Source organism: Silene latifolia, chromosome 1, assembly GCF_048544455.1.
Source record: "Silene latifolia isolate original U9 population chromosome 1, ASM4854445v1, whole genome shotgun sequence".
NCBI lineage: Eukaryota > Viridiplantae > Streptophyta > Magnoliopsida > Caryophyllales > Caryophyllaceae > Silene > Silene latifolia.
The window spans coordinates 171,780,921-171,803,139 of NC_133526.1; the positions used below are offsets into that span (position 1 = coordinate 171,780,921).

General features: G+C 40.5%; 2 protein-coding genes and 1 long non-coding RNA gene across 3 annotated transcripts; all 3 read left to right on the forward strand.

Moving 5' to 3' along the window:
• Positions 1 to 10,134: 10,134 nt before the first annotated feature.
• Positions 10,135 to 11,551, forward strand: LOC141587607 (uncharacterized). Its single transcript, XM_074409085.1, has 3 exons — positions 10,135 to 10,710; positions 10,796 to 11,032; positions 11,132 to 11,551. Exons 1-3 carry the CDS (start codon positions 10,135 to 10,137, stop codon positions 11,549 to 11,551), a joined length of 1,233 nt encoding a protein of 410 aa, XP_074265186.1.
• Positions 11,552 to 13,079: 1,528 nt separating this feature from the next.
• Positions 13,080 to 13,520, forward strand: LOC141587618 (uncharacterized). The gene has a single exon (XM_074409096.1). It carries the CDS (start codon positions 13,080 to 13,082, stop codon positions 13,518 to 13,520), a length of 441 nt encoding a protein of 146 aa, XP_074265197.1.
• A 3,232-nt stretch (positions 13,521 to 16,752) lies between these two features.
• Positions 16,753 to 21,632, forward strand: LOC141611031 (uncharacterized). Its single transcript, XR_012528489.1, has 3 exons — positions 16,753 to 17,032; positions 19,135 to 19,214; positions 21,253 to 21,632. It is a non-coding gene; the product is annotated as an uncharacterized LOC141611031 (long non-coding RNA).
• The last annotated feature ends 587 nt before the right edge of the window (positions 21,633 to 22,219 follow it).

A 22,219-nucleotide genomic window follows, 5' to 3' on the forward strand; every position in this document is an offset into this window, starting at 1 on the left:
ACGGCGACGGAGAACGATGCATGCAGGCAGACGGGTGATATGAATGCCGCCGTCATCTCCTCCTCCCCGAAGCCTTCCCCCGGCAAGATTAGGATGATGTTGGCGAAGTGGGCTGACATGGCCGGTGCTCATATTACGGAGCAAGAAAAGGTCATGGCCGAAGCTGCCCCACAGTTTGAGCGGCTCAGGCTTGAGCTCGATGCTGTGAAGAAAGAAGCTGAGAGGGCCAAGGTTGAGGCTGAAAAGGCGGTCCTTGCCGAGCGAAAACTTAGGGAGGACGCTGAAAAGGCGGTCCTTGCTGAGAGAGCTAAGGTTGAGGCCGTGGAGACTGATGCCGCTAAGCGGCTGGAGGAGCGTGACCAGCTTCAGGCTGTCGTTGACTTCACTGCCACGAAGAGGGAGGAATGGAAGTCCCTATATATGGCCCAGTGTAAATCACACAGGAGCACAAGGGCAATCCTCAACCAGAGGGAGGAGGACATTGAGACGCTCCAAAGCGTCATCCTCCCTAACATGTGGGCCCAATACCGGGACCTGGCCGAAGAAGCCGCCAGGGAAGTGATCGGGGAGCTCTTTCTTGATGGTTCCTTTCCGTGGCAAAAATTTGACGAGCTGTTTGATGATAAGATCGATGCTAAGGCGAAGGCCGCGGAGGAGAAGGCTGCGGAGGAGGCAAAGGTGAAGATTGAGAAAGAGGAGGCCGCGGAGAAGGCGGCCCATGCCGAAAAGGCGAAGGCGGCCAAGGAGGAAGCTGAGAGGTTAAAGGCAGCTGAAGCCGAAGCCGCCAAGTCACCTTCTCGGGTCGCCCACCAAGGATGATCTTTGCTGATGTCGCGGTGGCGAGCAAAGAACAGCATAGGGAGACGGGCGGTCGTCACCAGTTCACCCTAAGCATCTCGGATAGCTTCACTGTTCGGGGCCAATTATTAAGCCTTTCCTCCCCGCCATCTTTTGGCACTTCATGTCTTATGTCCGTACCCTTTTGTTGTTCCTTCTTTTTGTAAACTTTGGTAGGTAGTGTTTAGGCTATCCCTATGGGGACGGCCGTCGACCTCTTTCTTGTATTACTCGTAAAACATTTTTAATAAGAGTTTGTTTACTTTGCCTCTGGCTTGGCCGAGGTCTTTTTCTCATTTTTGTCTGAGTTGTCTTCTTACGTTATTAATTGAGCGCTTCATTTGTTTCTACCTTCGGCTTGGCCGAGGCAGTTAGAATGCGTAACTCAACTGTACTTAACGTTTTTTTTTTAAACATGTTGGTGTGTCGGTCGCTTCCTCCACCGCCCGAGGCGGTCAGATTTGCTATCCCAACCACCGTTGTGAACATGTTAGCGTATCGGTCGCTGTGACCCCGTCACTCTCGGTCTGGCCGAGGCAATCGGGTTAACGGCCAAGGTGTTCGTATCTGTAGACGTGTTGATCGCTTCCTCTTTCACTCTCGGTCTGGCCGAGGCGTCCGATTTGCGTTTCTCAACCGTACTTATACGTTCCTAAGCATGTTGGTCGTTGTGGCGAGTAACAGCTGCTGTGGGGTGAGTCGCGTTTCCCTCGTCACTCTCTGGCTTTGGCCGAGGCAACTGAGTTTACGTTTTGACTGCTGTTGTAAATATCTTGGTATGACTATGGGAGGGACACTTCATTTTGATAGAAAACTCGGAACATTCTTCCTTAGGTATAATCAAGCGTTGGGGTGCCCACAACGGTCTCGGACACCTCTGCCGCTATACGAAGTATTTTCTAAGATTGTCGGTGTTCCAGTGGCTCATTAGAGGCACTCCCTCCATGTCTGTCAGCCGGTATGTACCCGGCCTCATTTCTTCAACTACTTTGTAGAGTCCTTCCCAGTTGGCCGTCATCTTGCCATGGATGTTTCCTTTGTTGGTGGCGGCTGACTTTCTTAGGACTAGATCTCCTACTCTTAAGTCTCTTTTATGGACCCTACGGTTGTATGCTCTTCTCATTCGATTTTTATATACAGCCAAGTTAAGCCGTGCCGTGTCTCGGCTTTCTTCGACCAGGTCTAGGGAGACTCTAAGGCCTTCCTCATTTTCGACTGGGTCAAAGGTTTGCCTTCGAATGTCATGCACCGATGCTTCAATTGGCGGGGATGACTTGGACCCATAGACTAGGTGGAATGGACTGTACCCCGTTGCTTCTTTCTCCGTGGTTCTAAGGGACCATAGGACGCCGGGTAGTTCATCAGCCCACCTACCCTTTAGATCTTCAACTTTCTTTTTCAGCCCGTTTAGGATTGTTTTATTAGCTGCTTCCGCCTGCCCGTTGCTCTGAGGGTGGCAGACGGAGGAGTATGCAAACTTGATACCGAGCTCTTCTAGCCAGTTCATCACCATGTCACTCCAAAACTCTCGGCCGTGGTCAAATACCATGACTTGGGGTAACCCAAAACGAGTTATAACATTCTCCCAAATCATCTTTCTTACGGCCGCCGTGGTCTTGGCAGGTACCGCGACGGCTTCCTCCCATTTGGTGAAGTAATCCACGACGACGATTAGGTATTTTCTTCCTCCGGAGGCCGTTGGAAATGGCCCTAACAGATCCATCACCCACTGTGCAAAAGGAAGGGGACTAAGCACCGGTTGCAGCTCTCGGGAAGGAGCATGTATCACCGGAGCATGCATTTGACAGTTCTTACACTTTTTGGTCTTAGTTCTGGAATCCTCAAGCATGGTAGGCCAGAAGTAGCCGGCTCGGAGAGCTTTGTGGGCTAAGGTTCTCGCCCCCATGTGATGTCCACAGATGCCTTCGTGTATTTCTCACAAGATAGCTCGCGTCACCGGGCCGACACATTTCAAGAGTGGTCTTATTACGGACCTTCTGTATAATTCTCCTTCGAACACCAAGTACCTTGCGGCGATCCTTTTTATCTTCTGAGACAGACTGCGGTCCCCCGGCAACTCATTCGTTAGTTTGTATTTCATTATCGGAGTCATCCACGTCGTCTCGGCTTCTACGTCGCCTACCATGCAGAGTGTGTCATTGATGCTTTTAGCATTCCTGATATCCACTAGCACGGTTCGGCTGACATTCTTGATGCTTGAACTGGCAAGTTTTGAGAGAGCGTCGGCTCGGTTGTTCTCAGACCTGGGGACGCATTGGATTTGGAAAGATTTCAATTTAGCTGTGTCAGCTTTTACCCTTTCCAGGTATCTTATCATCCCGTCGTCCCGAGCCTCATACTCTCCTCTGATTTGGTTAGTAACCAATAGTGAGTCCGTCTTCAACACAATGTGTTCTGCTCCGGCAGCTCTAGCTAGCTTGACTCCAGTTATCACCGCCTCGTATTCGGATTCGTTGTTTGAGGCCGAGAAGGTAAATTTCAAGGCGTACTCAAACTCGTCCCCGTTTGGGCTGATGATAAGGATGCCGGCTCCTGAGCTGTTCGCCGTGGAGGACCCGTCGGTGTATACTTCCCAAACTCCGGGGTTTGGTTCTTCTTGATATGTGCACTCGGCTAGGAAGTCTGCAAGTGCCTGCCCCTTTATCGAGGGCCTCGGTTTGTATTGAATGCCGAAGTCGGATAGCTCTACTGCCCATTTGACGAGCCTGCCGGATTGCTCAAATTTTTCCAATGCTTTCTCCAATGGTTGGTTGGTTAAGACCGTCACGGGATGTGCGTCGAAGTAAGGTTTCAATTTCCTTGCGGCAACGACGACAAAGAAAGGTCGCTTTTTCAATCGTGGGTAATTTCTTTCGGCGGGCAACAATGTATGGCCGACAAAGTAGATTGGGTGTTCTTTGTTTGTCTTCTTCTCTCGATGATCACAAGACCGACCGTGGCCGAGGTAACTGCTATGTATAGATATAGCGTCTTCCCCTAGCATCGGCCTGGACAGGGTTGGGAGAGTTTGAAAATGAGCTTTCAGTTGCCTGAAAGCTGTGCTCTGTTCCTCCCCCCAGCTGAAGTCTTTATTCCCCTTTAACACTTTGAAAAATGGGGTGCTCTTGTCGGTTGACCGAGAGATAAAACGGGCTAGAGCCGCCATCCTCCCGGTCAACATCATAACCTCTTTTCGATTCCTCGGCTCCGGCAGGTCCAGGATTGCTTGGACTTTCTCTGGATTGGCATCAATTCCCCTGGCGCTGACAAGTACGCCGAGGAACTTACCTGCCCGGACACCGAAGTTGCATTTCATTGGGTTAAGTTTCATCTTGTATTTCCTTAGTGAACAAAATGTTTCGCTTAAGTCGGCCAAGTGCTCGCTGTCAGACTTGCTTTTTACAATAGCATCGTCGACGTAAGCCTCGATGTTTCGCCCTTTTTGATCTTGAAACACTTTGTCCACCAGCCTAGTGTAAGTTCGCCGCGTTTTTTTTTCAAACCGAACGGCATCATTTTATACATGTATGTGCCGTGTATGGTGATGAATGCGCACTTAGGCATGTCTTCTTCGGCCATGAATACCCGATGGTACCCCGAGAAGGCGTCGAGCAGGCTGCTCAGCATGGTGTAGCTCTTGTTGCGTCTATTAAACTATCTATTCGAGGCAAGGGATAACAATCTTTAGGACATGCTTTATTAAGATTTGTAAAATCCACACACATCCTCCACCCCCCTGATGACTTCTTCACCATTACAACATTTGCTAGCCATTCAGGGTAAGTACAAGGCATGATAAAGCCTGCCTCTAATAATTTATCTACCTCGGCCTTGATGGCCTCGTATTTCTCGGCCGAGGAGTTCCTCATCTTCGCTTGATGGGCGAGCGTTGGAGAGCACGTTCAAAGATGTGAACGATCACCTCTCGGCTCACTCCCGGCATCTCGGCGGCTGAGTACGCGAAGATGTCTTTGTTCTTCCTCGCAGGTCAAGGAGGTCGGCTCGATTTGGCTCCGTGCCGACACCGAGCGATCTGGTGCAAGTGCGTCCCGGTTCAATTTCTATTTGTTCGGTCTCGGCCCTTCGACCATGCCGACGCTGTTGGTGCTCATTGGATCACCCTCCCGTAGTAAGGATGGGCTCTTCCCCTTCTCGACTTCCTTGCCACTTTGAGGGATTGCATGTTACACCCTCCGGCGAGATACTTGGACATTGACAACTTCGTCTCTCTCGTTCTTTGAGACGAGCTTTTGTGCCTCCCCCCGGTCCGAGACATACATCAATGTCAGGGCTCGGATGGACATTACAGCATCGGCCTCGCTCAAAGTAACCCGGCCTATCAGAACATTGTAGGCGGACGCGCCATCAATGACCACGAACTCAGATAAAACATTCTTGGCCGCATCGTCTTGGCCGAACATCACCGCAACCCGATTGATCCTGGGGTACCAGGCCGGCCCCCGAGAAGTCAGTATAGTGGGTTGGTGTAGGGGCTCAGTCCTCGTCTTGGGACCGAGATTGAGGAAGCATTCCCGAACATGATGTTGGTGTAGGCGCCTGTATCAATTAGGCACCTCTTAACCAAGTAGTTGGATATGTCCAGGTGGACCACCAGCGGGTCGCTGTGTGGGGCTACGACTCCTTCGTAGTCTTTCCTTCCGATGGTTAGATCGGGGATAGTGGAAGCGGGGATCGCTGTGGTGGGCACAAAGTTGATGGCTTGGTAAAGCTCATTCAGGTGCCGTTTGTGCCCATTAGCTGACCCTCCGTTCTCGTCTCCCGGTAACCACCGGATCACTCCCATTCTCCGGAATACCGATTTCCTATTCGCCCCGTCGGAGCTCGTCTCCGGTCTCTAGCTACGTATTTGCCGAGGGCCCCTTGGATAAGCTCCTCGATGGCGTTCTTCAAATGCCGATTTTGTCGGTCTTATGGCCGGCCGGGCCGTGGTAATCGCAAAATTGGTTTCGGCCGCCCTCCGCCTTTGTCTTGGGGGTCTTGACCACTTATGCCCTTCATTCTTGCTCGGGCGAAGACCTCGGCCGGGTGATTTAACCAGGGGGTGTGACATTGACCGCCTTGGGGTGTATGGTCCCGAACTCCCCGGCACCCGCCGAGTTCTCCGTCTTTTATTAAATTTCTCGGGCCGTGACTTTTTATTGTCACGGCGTCCTTCATCTCTATCATCCTGGCTGCTCGCTGCTCCTCTCTCGGGTGCCCAGCCTCGCCGTGGCTTACCTGTGTCTTGTGATAGTCCTCCACCTTTATGGCTCTGGTCGGCCATCTTTTCGCAGCGGAGTCCAGGTTGAGGTATTCACACTAGATGAGATCATTTTTGAAGTCGCCTCTCGGTAAGTCTTTCATCAGTGCGAAGGCCGCCAGTTCAGAGTTCAGCTCTCGGATCTGCTGAACCTTGGCGTCGAATCTCTTGACGTAGCTCCGGAGGGACTCGTCATCCCCCTGTCGGATAGTCAGGAGATCCGAGGTCTCCACGGCCCTTCGCTTGTTGCAAGCGTACTGGGCTATGAAGTTGTCCCTTAAGTCGGCATAATAGTACACCGAGCCATTAGGTAGCCCCTTGTACCAACTCTGTGCCATGCCATGGAGGGTGGTTGGGAAGACTCGGCACCACACCTCATCGGGTTGCTCCCATACCGACATGTAAGACTCGAAAGCCTCAGCGTGATCGGTTGGGTCGCTATCCCCTTTGTATGATATGGCCGGCAGCTTAAGTTTGGCCGGCACCGGGACTTGAAGAACATAGGCGTGGAGGGGCTATCTGACCACGTGCCGCATGACACGCGGCGATCGGCTCCTCGTGATCCTAGTCCGGCTTCCCTCCTTGTAGCGGGAAGGGCTTCTTGTTAACCGACTCTGGTGAGTCGGGCTCCTTTCTTCGTTTCTTCGGGGGTGACCTCATTGGTGCCGCGACGACGCTGTCCTCCCATGAGGAGGGGAAGGACTTTGGTCCGCCACAGGCAACACGGGCACCCCTGGCGTTTTGGTACGCCCAACCTCTTGCATTGCACCGGTCAAGTTGTTTGGAGTCACTTGATGGGCTCTGGTCGCCTGCGGGTGTGCTGCTGTCACCGTCGTTGCGGCGGGGGTGATCGGCGTATTACCCATCAGGTCCAGGAGTAATTTTAGTTTGGCAGCATCGACCACATGTCCCATTATAGGGACCTGGCCGGCGGGCAGCGGTGTTTCTGGTATTATCGGCATCCCGTACGCCGGTTGAATTACTCGGCCGGTGGGGGACTGCCCAATCTCAGAATTGTGGAATGTGTCATCCTGATAGAATGCAGGTTCGTTGGTCACAATTACTTCTTGTTGTTTCGACATCTTCTTACCTTGTTGGGTGGGTTTTGTTTTGTGTTTTTTTTTGTAAGGGATTTGACTAGCTTTTAGTATGGCTATCCCCACAGACGGCGCCAATTGTTCCGGGTGTGATTACGGAGCAATGTTGTTACCACGTAAGCTTTGTAGAATGATGACTTTGCTTGACTCTTCCTTTCGGCCTCTCCTGAAACAATGAACAAACTGAGGGCTCGGCTTTGTACCGAGCGAACTCACTCCGACGCTCAAATCAGTAAACTTAAAGGGACTAAGTTGTGTGATACTTGGCACAAAGTATATTGTAGAGAGATAAGGGAGTTTATACCAGATTAATATGTTTAACTGATTATTTTCGGATCCTTTCCTCAATGAGGGTTGAGGAGTATTTATAGACTTTCACCTTTTGTCACGTAGTGGCCAAGTGGCCAAGTGGCTAGCAGGTGGAAAGACCGTTCTACCCTCGGCCGATGGACCCATGGCAGGCCGGCCGAGGGTCTTGGATGTGAGTACGCGGATGTGTGTCCCGGCTGGCTAGTTGCCTGGCCGAGACCCAAGTGACAGGCCGACAGGCTGCGTCGGCTAGACTGTCCAAGGTGTTGACTTGCTTTGGATATCTTTGACCTTGCTCAATATGTTAACTCGGTCAGCGGGTGCAGAATATGCCCCATCAACAAGATTTACAGAGATTTCTACTGGGGGATTGCCGAGGGCCAAAGAAGAATGGTGTTCCAAGGGTGGCAGGGTCTTTGAAAACCTAAGAGGGAAGGTGGTTTGGACATAAAGGAGGTCTTGAGTTGGAACAAGTGTCAACTGGTGAGGTGGGTGTGGAAATTCCTGTATAAACCAGGCTGCTTATGGGCTTCTTGGTTTAGACACTGTGTGATGATGGGGGCAACATATGGCATGCTACCTGCACTATATCCCACTCATGGTTCTGGAAGTCTTTAATTCAGGTGAAGGACTGCTTGGTTCATTTTGTTGGATCTGCTAATAGGGCTGAGGAGTTACTGGCTAGTTGCTCTTCCTCTGGGAAACTGGATGTTGGGTGCCTTTATGAATTGATGAGGACTAAAGTTGCTGTGGTGGTTTGGGGTAGAACAATCCATGACCCAGCTGTCATCCCTAAGCAGGCTATTGTGGGGCCTTGGCTTGTCTTAATAAGCTTCCTACTGTGGACAACCTGAAAAAACGAGGTATGAGCATGGCCAATCGTTGTATACTGTGTGAGGCTGCAGAGGAAGATGTTAAACATCTCTTCTTTGAATGCTCTTACTCAAAGCAGGTCTGGGAAGAGGTTACTAGCAGAATGGGTAATTTGGTAATGCCTTCTAACTTGGTTCACCTGGTGAGATGGTTGAAGAACAGAAACAGAGGGAGTGCTACAGACAAAGTGCAGAGACGTGAACATGTAACTAATTATTTAACTACAAAATGAAAAAAATCTTTTTTTAGTCATGGAAAGAGAAACTACTTCTTCTCCAAGGAAACCCTGAAAAACCAAAAACACGTAACTTTTTCATCTTTTTTACTTGATTTTCAGCTTGACCATGGCTAAAACAAGAGCGCACAACAAACAATCTGGGACACCTGAGCATGTAGTTGAGGAAACATCGGTGGTTATGGATTCTGAGGCACCAATTGTTGAAGATATTACGGAGGAAGAGGCTCAAAGGGAAATTCAGGAGGGTAACGTTATAGAGGCGGTTAATACAGGTAATTCTTCGTCTGAAACTATGGGTCAACTGCTTAATCTCACTGGAATTTTGGAGAAAACTCCGGTGGTTAGTTCACCAGTAGTCTCAGGTAAAACACCAACTCCTGCTACTGATTTGGGAATTGAACTTGCTAGGCCTTGTAATTTAGTGGCGAAACCCTCCCCTGGTATGAGTCTCCACTATTGTGAACATAGTAGAGATGCTACGATTGTTGAGATAGTTGAGGAGGACGTTATTGATGAACTAAAATTTTGGAAGAACACATTGATGGGTAATTTTTTGGGTGCCAAGCCAAAATTGCCGCAGGTTGATGAGTTTGTTCTAAAAAATTGGAAGAATGTAACAAGGCCAATTGTGCAGTATTATAAGAAAGGCTGGTTTAGTTTCAGATTTTGTTGTGCAGAGGATATGAATGAGATACTAAAAGGAGGACCATGGACTATGGGTGCTAGTAATCTGATACTGAAGCAATGGACACCTCCTTCTCTCAGGAAATGGATTCTGTCTCTCAGGTTCCTGTATGGGTTATTTTTCCTGACTTGGATCCTTTCTTGTGGTCTGACAAGGTTCTCAGTAAGATGGCTAGTACCATTGGGAAGCCACTCTTTGCTGACTTACCTACCACTTTTAAGTCTAAGTTATTGTTTGCTAGAGTCTTGGTGGAGGTGGATGTTGCTGAAGATTTGCCTATCACCATTCAAGTTGCCACTCCTTATCATGGAACAACCACTCAACGTATTATCTATGAGTGGTTGCCCTACTACTGCCACTGCTGCAGGAAGTTGGGCCACACTAAGGAGCACTGCAAGTTCACCAAAATCAACAAACAGTTGGAGGAAAAGAGGAAAACTAAGGTGGTTTAGGAGTATAGAGCTGTTTCTCAGAAGACTGCTCCTCCTTCTGTAGATGACAGTCTAGGGGTAGGCCATAGTCTTGCTGCTGCAGGGTCAGAGAAGCCTGCTGAGAAGGAAGGGATGAGCTCAGAATGCCTTGGGCTAGGCTCTTCTCTTTCAAACTCAGAGGTTCTTTCTTCCTCTGTCAGTCAGGAAGCAGGCTCAGGATCCCACACAGTTGAGGGTGAGAATGTGCAGAATGGAGAAGAAATTGCAGATGGGAATATCTCTGTGAATCCTAATTACAGTGTTTCAGTTCAGAACTCTTACTCTATTTTGCAGGATGAGGGGACCATATTGGTTACAAACACAGAGGTGGTTCTTCTGGAAGAGGAGCCTCCTGACCCTAAAACATGAGAGTTTCTTCATGGAACATTAGAGGGTTTAATGACCCAATAAAGCAGCAGGAGGTTAGGGGTTATCTTAGGGAAAATAAAGTTGAGGTTCTGGGTTTGCTAGAAACGAGGGTTAAAATAAATAATTCTGCTGCTATTAGTAGGCTTTTTCCTTCTTATTTGGTTATAAATAATTACTCCCACCATTACAATGGTAGGATTTGGGTGTTTTTGGATATTAGGAGAGTCACTTTGGTTTCTTCTTATGTCCATGATCAACTCATTCATTTAGAGCTTCAGCATAATGCTTCAAATAAGACTTTCCATGTTTCTTTTGTTTATAGTAGTAATGATGCTGACCATAGAGAAAGATTATGGGTGGAATTGAAAGGAGTTGCTTCAAAGGTTACCAATTGGATTCTTATGGGTGATTGGAACATTGTGAGAAGTATGGAGGAGAGGATTGGTCCTAATCCACCTTCTGTTAGAGATATGCTGGCTTTTAATCAATGCATTTTGGATTGCCAGTTAGATGATCTTCATAGTTTGGGTTGTGAATATACCTGGACTAATAAACAAGATGCTGCTACTAGGGTTTGGTCAAGACTGGATAGAGTGCTCTCTAACCCCTTATGGTTGATACATTTCCCCACTACTCAGGTTCATGTATTGCCTGCAGGGGTCTCTGATCATTCTCCTCTCTTGGTTTCTGTTATTCGATGTCAATACCCCAAGGAAAAGATTCAGCTATTTAAATTGCTGGGAAGCTCATGAGGAGTATGGCACCAGGGTCAGGGAGGCTTGGGATATGCCTGTCAGAGGGAATGCTATGTATAGCTTGTTCTCAAAATTAAAACAAGTTAGGCAGAAGCTTATTGTGTTACACAAGCACTCATATTCTGGAATTTCTGAGAAAGTAAAGAAAGCTCAGCAGCATTTGCATGATTGTCAATCCTGTCTTTAGGGCAATCCTTTAGACCATGACTTAATTGTTAAGGAGAGGGATCTGTTGCAGGCTTATTTGGTTCTTAAGCAAGTTGAGCATAGCTCTCTACTTCAAAGAGCTAAGGTTCAGAGTATCAAATTCAATGATGCCCCTACTAGTTATTACTTCTCTAGAATTGCTTCTAGGAAACATCAGGGTATTATTGGGAAGTTGAAGGACATACAAGGGATGGACAGGGATGGGGTGTCTGCTGTAAACCAGGCCTTTGTTGAATACTATCAGTGGCTATTAGGGAAGCATAGTCCTGTAGATACCTCTCTTATGGACTCATTGAATGGTCCTAGGTTTCCTGCTTCTGGATGTGAGGAGATTTGCAAGGAGATTGATGACAAAGAAATTAAGATTGCTCTCTTCTCAATAGCTCATAACAAGAGCCCTGGGCAAGATGGGTTTTCAGCTCAATTTTCAAAACTAATTGGGAAGTTATAAAATATGATTTATGCAAAGCTGTTAAGGGTTTCTTTCAGACAGGCCATATGTCTAAGCAAGCTAATACAACTTTGCTTGCCCTTATTCCAAAGAAGCTGTGGTGGCAACTGTCATGGACTATAGGCCCATTGCTTGTTGCACGGTATTTTACAAAACTGTCAGCAAGATCTTATGTTCCAGGCTTAAACCTTTTTTGTCCGATATTGTGGGTAAGGAGCAGGGGGCATTTTTCACAGGGAGAAGTATATTTTAAAATATTATGCTAACTCAATCTCTGGTCAAGGGATATGCTCAACAGGGTGTTTCTCCTAGATGTTTAATCAAGGTAGACATTAGGAAAACATTTGATTCTCTTCAATGGGAATTTATTGAAAAGATGCTGCAGCACTTTTACTTCCATGAGAAATTTAGGAAGTGGATTATGGGGTGTATTACTTCCACTTGGTTCAGCTTAAAGGTGAATGGAGATCATGTTGGTTTTTTCAAAGGGGCTAGTGGACTCAGACAAGGAGATCCCTTATCTCCTTTTCTGTTTGTCATGAGTATGGAGATCTTATCACGCATTTTAAGGGGTATACATAAGTTGCACCAGGTCTCTTATCATCCTAAGTGTGGTAGGATAGGACTAAATCATATGATCTTTGCTGATGATTTGATGCTCTTTGTCAGGGGTGATGTTCCTTCAGTCAGAGCTATTACCTCCTCTTTGGACTCCTTTGCTAAAATGTCTGGATTAATTGTTAATCCTGATAAAACAAATATCTATATGGGAGGTATAAGGGAGAATATTAAGCAGGAAATCTTGAATGCTACTGGTTATATTGAAGGAGATTTTCCTTTCAGATATCTTGGAGTCCCTCTCAATGAAGGCAGGCTGAACAAAACCATGTTTGCTGATCTCCTTTCCAAGGTTCAGGGGGCTCTAAATCACTGGACTAATTATAAACTCTCTTATGCTAGGAAAATTAGCCTCATCAACTCTGTCATTTTTGGCTTGGAGCAGTTCTGGTGCTCAACTCTATTGCTTCCAAAAGGTGTGCTCAGGCTAATTAACAAATTCTGCAAAAATTTTCTTTGGAACTCTGAAGAAGGGCAAAGGAAACTGATTATGAAAAGCTGGGCCTCTTGTTGCTATCCTTACCAGGAAGGTGGATTTAATATCAAGGAGATTCTGTCCTGGAACAAATGTGTGATTTGTAAGTGGATTTGGGAACTCATTAATCAATCTGATGGGTTTTGGGTCACTTGGAATTACACTTATAATATCAAGCAGGGGGATTTTTGGACTCTGCAGAAGAAAAGTACTCATTCTGAGAGTTGGAGGAGTATATTGCAGGTCAGAGATGAGTTGATGGTTATGGCAGGATTTGGGGATAATGCAAAGGGGTTGCTGTAGAGCTGTGTTAGGAAGGGGAAGCTCAGGCTTCACCTGTTATATGATCATTTTAGGCAGCGTGGCAACAATTTGAGTTGGGCTAAGGTTGTTTGGAATCGTGCTCTATTGCCTAAGCATAGTTTTTTCCTGGTAATGGCTATGCAAAGGAAACTGGCTACTATTGATCAGTTGAATGTTAGGGGATTGTGCATGGTTAATCGTTGTACATTATGCAAGATGGACAATGAATGCCACAAGCATTTGTTCTTTCAATGCAGCTATTCTACTATGATATGGAGGCAGATTCTCACTTGGCTGAATATGCAGTACAGAACTGTCAAACTGAGTAAAGAAATGCACTGGATTGCTGGTAGAAGAACCTGCAAACATTGGAAGGCTAGATGGTACACAAGTTGTTTGGGTGCTACTGTCTACTGCATTTGGGAAGAGCGTAATACTCGAATATTTACTAGACAGGAGCATCAGGTTGATTATGTAGTGAAACGAATTCAATATTTAGTTAAAGTTCGCTTATTATATGTAACTCACCCCTCTAAAGAGGGTGAGATTGTAGAAGCTTTAGATGGATGTTAGCTGAGAAAACTTGTGGTTCTTCTTTTGTAAGATTGGCCATCTTTCCCTATATGGAGGAATAATATGGCTTGCTTTTCTTGCAAAAAAAAAAGTGCAGAGACGTGTGGCCTTTGTGTGTGCTCTCTACACCATATGGAGGGAACGGAATAAACGTATATTTAGGGGACATAGTACATCTGCATCTACACTTAGCTCCCGTATTTGTTACACAATTACTACTAGAATGTACCATTGTAAGGTTGGATTTTAGTTTGGAGTAGTTTGGTTTTTGTTTGGGTCAAGGTGGCTTCTATGGCCTACCTTTGTAGGATGCTTGTGGTCTAGTGGGTCTCGCTTTATAATTGCTATTTATCAATGAGAAGATCCCTTGCATTTTCTGCAAAAAAAAAAAAAAAATAATAATAATAATAATAATAATAATAATAATAATAATAATAATAATAATAATAATAATAATAATAATAATAATAATGCAAACCTTTTACATAACATTTCTCATTTTCCCATATTTATATTTATATTAAACTTCATAATAATGAAAAATGGATGCTCAAAAGTCATGAACTTGATCTTTATTTATACCTATATTAAATTTGATAATAATGAAAAAATAATATTTAATAGCCATAAAACGCATCCTCAATTGTTTATATATTTTTTATGGAAGGCAAAATTTGTAAGCAAAAAATTTCTTATCTCTATCGTTATTAGAATGGTATGTGTCACCGATATTATTAACTAATTTTTTTTTTATTTTTTTATTGGAAGTTTCATTGGGTTATAAAGTGTTCATCACATTTTCAATTTCATGTATGTGTTTGTTTTGTTCTCATTTAGGTGCTATCAAGATTATTTATTGTGTTAAGCTCTTCCAAGGTAAATATACTTACATCTCTACGATTTGATTATCATTCCCTCTTTTTTTTCATTACTTAAGGTGAAACTAAGTTAATAACGATAATATTGCATAAAACAAATTTCACTATTATTGCGTTTCTTTTTTTTTATTAGGTATGATTTATTGAAGAAAGAAGATTATAAGGAGAAGTGAAATACTAAGATTGCTTAAACAACTATATTTTACATACTAACTGAAGATTTGTGACATCAACGTGGAATCGTGGATGATTAATAATTTTTTGAGCATTTATTATATATATTTTGAAATATCACAAAAACTCCGGAGAGACGGTCTCTCAATAGCGTTATTGAGAGACCTCTCACATGATGGGGTGAGGGACCTACTGAATTTCTTTTTTCCCTATTATGTCTCCCACTAAATTAGTGGGAGACGGTCTCTCATGAGACCTGCTGTTGAAATATATGGCTTAAAGGTGGAAAATTTGAGAGGATGACATAGCATTTTTTGTATAACATTGTTTAATCACAAATTCTTGTTTAATAGGTGAAATATTCGGCAATAATGATCCAATTGTTGTTCAAGTTGTTGCTGCTTTAAAATTTTTAGTTCCGCAATTTATTATTGTATTAGCTTCAATTTTATGGGGGTATGAAATGTTAGTTTTGTCATAACATTTCTAATTGTGTGTTTTATGTTATTTTCAGAATTGTTGAATTTGTGAGGGTGCTCTATCTTTGGGGATCTTTGTTTGATAATATAGTTTTGTTTAATTTGATTATATGAATACTTAAATTATTAATTCATTTTAGTTTGCATTGAGTTACTTTAGTTTTGGTAGGGGTATCTTAGCATATCTAATGTATGAAATTTTAATTTCTGATAAATTGTTGTATAAAAGACTAATTGAATTTATACAACCCTTAAAATATGAAAACCGTAAATTAAATTGATCGTAGTATGTTATTGTACTAAATCACTAAAGTATTACACTAGAAACAGAACAACCCGTGAATTTCACGGGTCACAAAACTAGTTTTCAATTTAAAGAGTAAAGTTCTTAATATAAAAACATGGGTATCCAAGCAATTACCTAGCGTTTGAAGTATAGAATTTAAAATTTAAAATCTGGATTTTTGAAGATAAAACTTAACATGCTTTTGATATTTGAGTGGCACATGACAGTGGACCGTCTTCTTCTTCTTCTAATTTAGTTGCTTGGTGAAAGAAGAGAAAGACCCAAACACAAGTGCCGAAAATGCATAATGGCATGGTGAGGACATGGGCAGTACAGAGGTGGGTGAGGCGACGTGGAAGACGTGGCAGTGGTAAAAGGTGCAGTGGATGAGGTGGTTGTGGGAGAGGTGGTGGGTGGTAAGGGTTCATAGTGCATTATACTTGAGCTTTAGCATATCAGTTGTCGTGTAGTAGTTCTTTTTGTTTTTGATTTTACTTCTCGTTGGGCTTATTCTTCCTATAGGAGAGTTGCTGACTCTGAAACTATATACGTCACTTCTTACATACAATTGACCTATAAAAACAATGAAGTAATCTACTTAAGATTTTCTGACTAGAAATACATGTCTAAGGCGGTTATACATAAATTTATCGTAAAACGAAATTTTTTAGTAACTATTTTTACCCACTAAAAGGTTGTGTATGGATATGTTTTACAACTATATTGTGGTGGAGCGATGGTCGACCTGGTCTCTCTTAAGCAGATTACAGATTACCTTGTTCGACTAATTGTAGTGAGATAAAGTTCTTAGAGAGTTAGAGATTGAATACCTTTAGAGGTGAATTGTGTTCTTATTTATAAGAGACAACTTAATTCGTATGGATCGAGGGGACTCACGTGGGGCACGGGGTTTCACGTGGCTCCGGCCGTACATCTGACATTGCATGATGATCCGACAATCCTGGTATGAGCCACGGTTGGATTTTATCCTTGACTTGGAACCGGCTTCGGTTCTCTCTCTCCCTCCCTCTCTCTCTCTCTCTCTCTCTCTCTCTCTCTCTCTCTCTCTCTCTCTTAGGAGCATGGGAGTCTTGCTTTGTACCATATGGGCTTTAGAGGATGTCTCGTGGGCCTTGAAATATACTTTGGGCCCAATGGCTTGGGCCTAATAATCGTGTCCCAATAGTATCATTTTTTCTTTCAATTAGTCTCCCTTATGACATAAAGTATCCGTCACAAGGGAGAGACGGGTCGGGTTAGTACCAAATTTTGCTATATGGGCAAAGTAGATGGGTCAAATTGTAAAAACTGATTTGACTATGCAATAGTGTATAATAATAAAAAAATGAGGGAGTGAGAGCTTCCCCATACAACTCTGTAACTTCTTCAACACACCACCAACATTTTCTGAGATCACTCTAATCAATTATTTTACTTTTTACTAATTTTCCTCTCTCATTAATTTTCCTCTCTCATCAATTTATTCATCCTCTCATTGCTTTGTCCTATTCATCATCTTCATCAAGTTTATCTTCATCTCCGTCCTATTCATCATTTTCATCAAGCTTATCTTCATCTCCTAACTCCATCATATTTATATACTAACTCCTAAGAAGTTTGCGAAGGAAACAATACGTAAAAAAACGATGTCGAAGAGTACACCTCCGAAGAAGCTTGCGAAGAAAACAATGAAAGGTCTTGTTTCTATTAATTAATCTTTTGTTTAAATGGTCACATTGATGTAATTTTTTGAAATCCATTTTATTTTGTAAAAAAAAAAAAATTGATTGAATTTGTAAAAAAATTATTTACTTCTAAAATTGGTTGAATTTGTAAAAAAAATCTTATATATATATATAAAACTGGGTTGAAACATTGTGGATGCGCCACGTGTCCCGGACAGCATTAATGACAAGTATTAATTACAGCTAATCATTTAATATGAACATAATAAATGTAGCATTAATCTTAGTAAATATTAATTATAATTTAATAAATTTTATTATAAAATTACATTAAATAATGATGTTGATTTGATTCTAAATTTATTAAAAAAATATTTTGATAAAAAGTCTAAATTGTAAATAAAAATGTTCATTGCGAAAAATGCTTTCAATCGAGTATAATTTTCATTATGTTTATTAACATATTTTGATATGTAGAGATGATTAAAGTGAGTATCTTACAATGTTTTACTTTTATGTAAAAATACATTTTGAGAAAGTTATAAAACTTAGACCATTAAATTTGTTAAGAAAAATATATTTGGAATAGTCATTATATTTATTAAAAACAAAACATAAAAAAAAAACTACTAAGATATAAGTTTTGATAGTATGAAACGAAAAATTATATTGCGACAAATTAAATACATTATGAGATTTTGAGAGGTTTAAATACTGTGATAATGAGCGTGTATGTACACAGTGATCACGAGTGAGTTTGAATAAATAAAAGAAAAGTAATTATTATTAAGTAATATAAAATTATATAGGGTTGTTTTATGTGGTATCCCGTGTTTCTTCGCATTCTACTTGGTGCCCCTATATTTTTGAAAATATAAGTGGTATCCCTAAATTTAGTAAAATGTTCTAAAAATACCCAAACTACTAAAAATCACGTTTTTAATATGTTAAATTCTGTAAAGAAAATATGTTTATAATTGAGTAGACGATGTTTAATGACATGATAAATTATTGCCAAAAAAATCAATAAAAAATGTATAAATTAAACATTTTAAAGAGGCGGATTAGAGCATTTTAGGTATTTTAAGATGTTTTAATTATGTTTAGGGGTACCACTCGATATTCAGTTACAATTTTTTTTTGTAAATATCTTCAGTTAAATATATATAAGTCAAGAATAAAACATTGATTATGACTAATTAGATATTAATTTTAGTTAAATATTTTATATGTTATCTTATAAAAATGATATTTGAGTAAGTTCAACCTATTTTATTTATGGGTAAACTCTTAAACATCATTATATAAAGTTATTAAAAAAAAACAAAAAGTGCAAATTTCTTATATATATGTTTGACACATAGCACATGTAAGACACAACCAAAACATTTGAATAAGTTTAGTTTGGACCCTATATGTTTGATAAATAAATATCAAACGTTATACAGACAAAATTAAAAATTACATAAAATTATATTCACATCATTTTGAATAAATATTTTAACTGATTTGGAACATAACGTATCATGAAATAATATAATTTGATAGCTTAATGTTGTTGTTGTATTATTCAAATAAATTTTATTTTAATTAATACGATATTTGATCAATTACATTTTTTTTTTGTAAAACGTTGATCATGAGTAATTAACTACTCCGTATTATAACTTATTAATTTTAATTAAAATTATATGTATTTTATTTAAAACACTAAGCTTAAACCTAAAAAAATAAAATTTGAGAAAAAAATAATTTATTTTTATTTATAGGTAAAAATATTAAAGGTTATATATGAATTATATTATTTTTCTTCAATTATAATAATAAAATTTTAAAACAGGCCGCGCGAAGCGCGGGATACTACCTAGTTATTTGTAAAATTAATTAATGTCAAATTTAGGGTTTCGTCAATTCATAGATTACGAAAATTACGAATCTTGATTTTGTTGTTGTGATCTGATTTGTTTTCGTCGATTCATAAATTAATTCGGTGTGATTACTGTTTATTTGTTCGTCATATTTGCGTTTGAAGTTTGATTTTCATGAAAAAAGAGAAAAGTGTTATTTTATTAGTGGAAAGTGGAAACAGTAATTTTATTTTCATGAAAGTAGAGATGCTTGACGCCGTCATTAAGATAGTAGATGTTGCAGGCAAAAACAAGAAGAGCAAGAAATGACATGCGCGGAAGACGGTACGACTATAATCTAAAATATATTTGCAATAATCTGCGAACGAAAATGTTACCACCTTTGTGTTGATAATGTACTACATTAGTTGAGAAATATACCTATGTTTGAGTGTGTTCAAGATGTGAGCACTTTAGTTCGAGATGTAACCCTGTTTGAAATGCGTGAATTTATGTTATGATGATAACATCTATTATTAAGCATGGTGACATATGAAAAGGTTACTACCTTAGTTGTGAAATGCAACTGTTAAACTAGTTGTATGGTTTTACCTCAAAGCCTCTTAAAATGAAAACTTATGAATAAAAATGGTGAAATGGTGATTCGGTAGCAATGTTATCACCTTAGACTGAAATGTAACCATTACATAATATGTCAGTTTGGATTTGAATTAATGTTATAGTGATAACTTCCAAGAGTAAACATGGTGACATATGTGCTAGTGTTGAAAATGTGACCACATTAGTTGAGGATTGTACCATGTTTGAGTGTGTTATTATTTATATTTATGTTTATTTGGGTTTAAATGAATCTTAACATGCTATTATAAATGACTAAACATGGTGACATATGTGTTTGTTTTGAAAATGTGACTATCTTAGCTAGAAATGTACCTATATTTAAGAATGTTGCTCATTATAGAAATGTTTATTAGGGTTTAAAATGAATCTTAACCTGATAACATAAATGAGTAAATATGGTGACATATATGTTGGTGTTGAATATGTGACCATCTGAGTTGAGAAATGTACCTATGTTTGAGTGGATTGTTATTTATATTTATGTTTATTTAGATTTAAAATGAATCTTAACATGTTAACATAAATGACTAAACATGGTCACATATGTGTTTGTAATGAAAATTTGACGAGCTTAGGAGAAAAATGTATCTATGTTTAAGTATGTTGTTCACTATAAAAATGTTTATTAGGGTTTAAGAGAATCTTAACATGATAATATAAATGAGTAAACATGGTGACATATGTGTTGATGTTGAATATGTGACCACCTTAGTCGAGAAATGTACCTGTATTTAAGTGCGTTGTTATTTATCATGCTAACATAAATGACTCAACATGATGACATATGTGTTAGTATTGAAAGTGTGACCACCTTAGTTGAGAAATGTATCTATGTTTGAGTGTCTTGCTCATTAAAGAAATGTTTGTTTGAGTTTAAAATGTACCTTAATATGATAACATACATGAGTAAACATAGTAACATGTGTGTTAGTGTTGAATATGTGACCACTTTAGATGAGATATTTACCTATTTTGAATGTGTTGCATATTATACAAAATGTAGGTACATTTAGAAAATGTAATCATCTTAGCTTAACATGATAACATCTATTATGAAACATGGCGACATATATGTTAGTGTTGAAAGCTTCTTAGTTGGAAAATGTGACAAGTTCTTGATGTTATCAGCCTATTCAATAATGTGACCATGAGAATGGACAAATGTGCCCTATATTATGGTAAAATGGTAATATAACATAATGTTTTCTATACTCTTTTAAATTGTTACTATTCTGGCTATCTGTTTTCAATGTATATGTTACCATTTTATTAAAGAACGTGACCTTTTAAAAAGACTTGACCATTTCATTTTTCATATATGACCAATTGGTGTACATTGTTACCATTTCATCGTATATATGGATTTGTGATTGTGTGATATCAATTTTAGTTAAAATGGTAACATAATAATGTGTTGCCCCTTTATGTTTAATTTGTTACCATTTAAGCAACGCTGGTTAATTTATGTATTCATTAAGATAATTATATGGTAACTATTGCAGTTAATCTAGTAACATATGCCCTTCTTAGTTGTTACCATCTTAATATAACAATTGAGAGTGAATATAGACTGGTAATTAGATGGTTATAATTTTCATTAAATGACGGACATATGACTCGAAAGTAGTAGTATATGATGTTTTGAATGTTACAAATGTGTCTTAATGTTACTATGTTATTCGAAAATGTTACCATCTTAGCTGTTTTATTTTAAGGGCTGATTAATTTGTTTTGTTTATAGGTAAATGAAGGAGGTCGAGGGACATGGGCCACCATCTTCCCTATACCATCTCATACAATAATTGACCACCGCGCAGAAGATGGATGTAAAAGATACAGTAAACATCGGCTTCTAATAAGAAAGACTTGGCACTTAGTGGATAATATGCTATTTTGGAACGCACTTTTTTAATCTCTCAAGATGTTAGTGATATAAGACAATGATTGATTTGTAACCGTCATATAAGAAAATGTGCGCATTTTCTTCTGAACAATTTTAACTGTCACCATAAACGTTTACAAATGGTATAACTTTTATCGCGTATGTGACCACTTTTGTTGACTTGAAAAGTGTGTAAAAGAGAGTATGTTATAATAGAAATGTAACAATAATATTAGGCAGCTATAGTCTCTTAGAATGTGAAAAGGAGAATATTACCACCTTAGTATGTAAATGTAACTACGACAGCTGCCATCTTAACTACGTCATTTAAATATATTACAGATTACAGGCATACCATCTTGCAGATTGGTTCCAACAACACCTGACATCTTAAATACAACAGCTGCCATCTTAACAGGTTAACATAATTGATTAAACTTGGTGACATAAATGTGTTGGTTGAAAATGTGACCATCACATCTGACATATGTACCTATGTTTGATAGTGCTGAAAACTGAGTTTAATATGATAACATAAACGCTTTATAACATGGTGACATATGTTAACATATTCAAGATGTGAGCGCTTTGGTAGGGAAATGTAACCAATCCACCGACCATCGCTAGTAATGTAACCATAATGGAACTGAATTTAGGAGATGATTCAGAATGTGACCACTTTGATGGGAAATGTAACCACTCTACGCTAGTAATGTAACCATAATGGAAACATATGTCACAACATTCGTAGATTGTCTCATTTCATCATAAGGTGGTTACGAAACAAAGATTGTCATACATCTCTAACATCATGAGGGACTAAAAA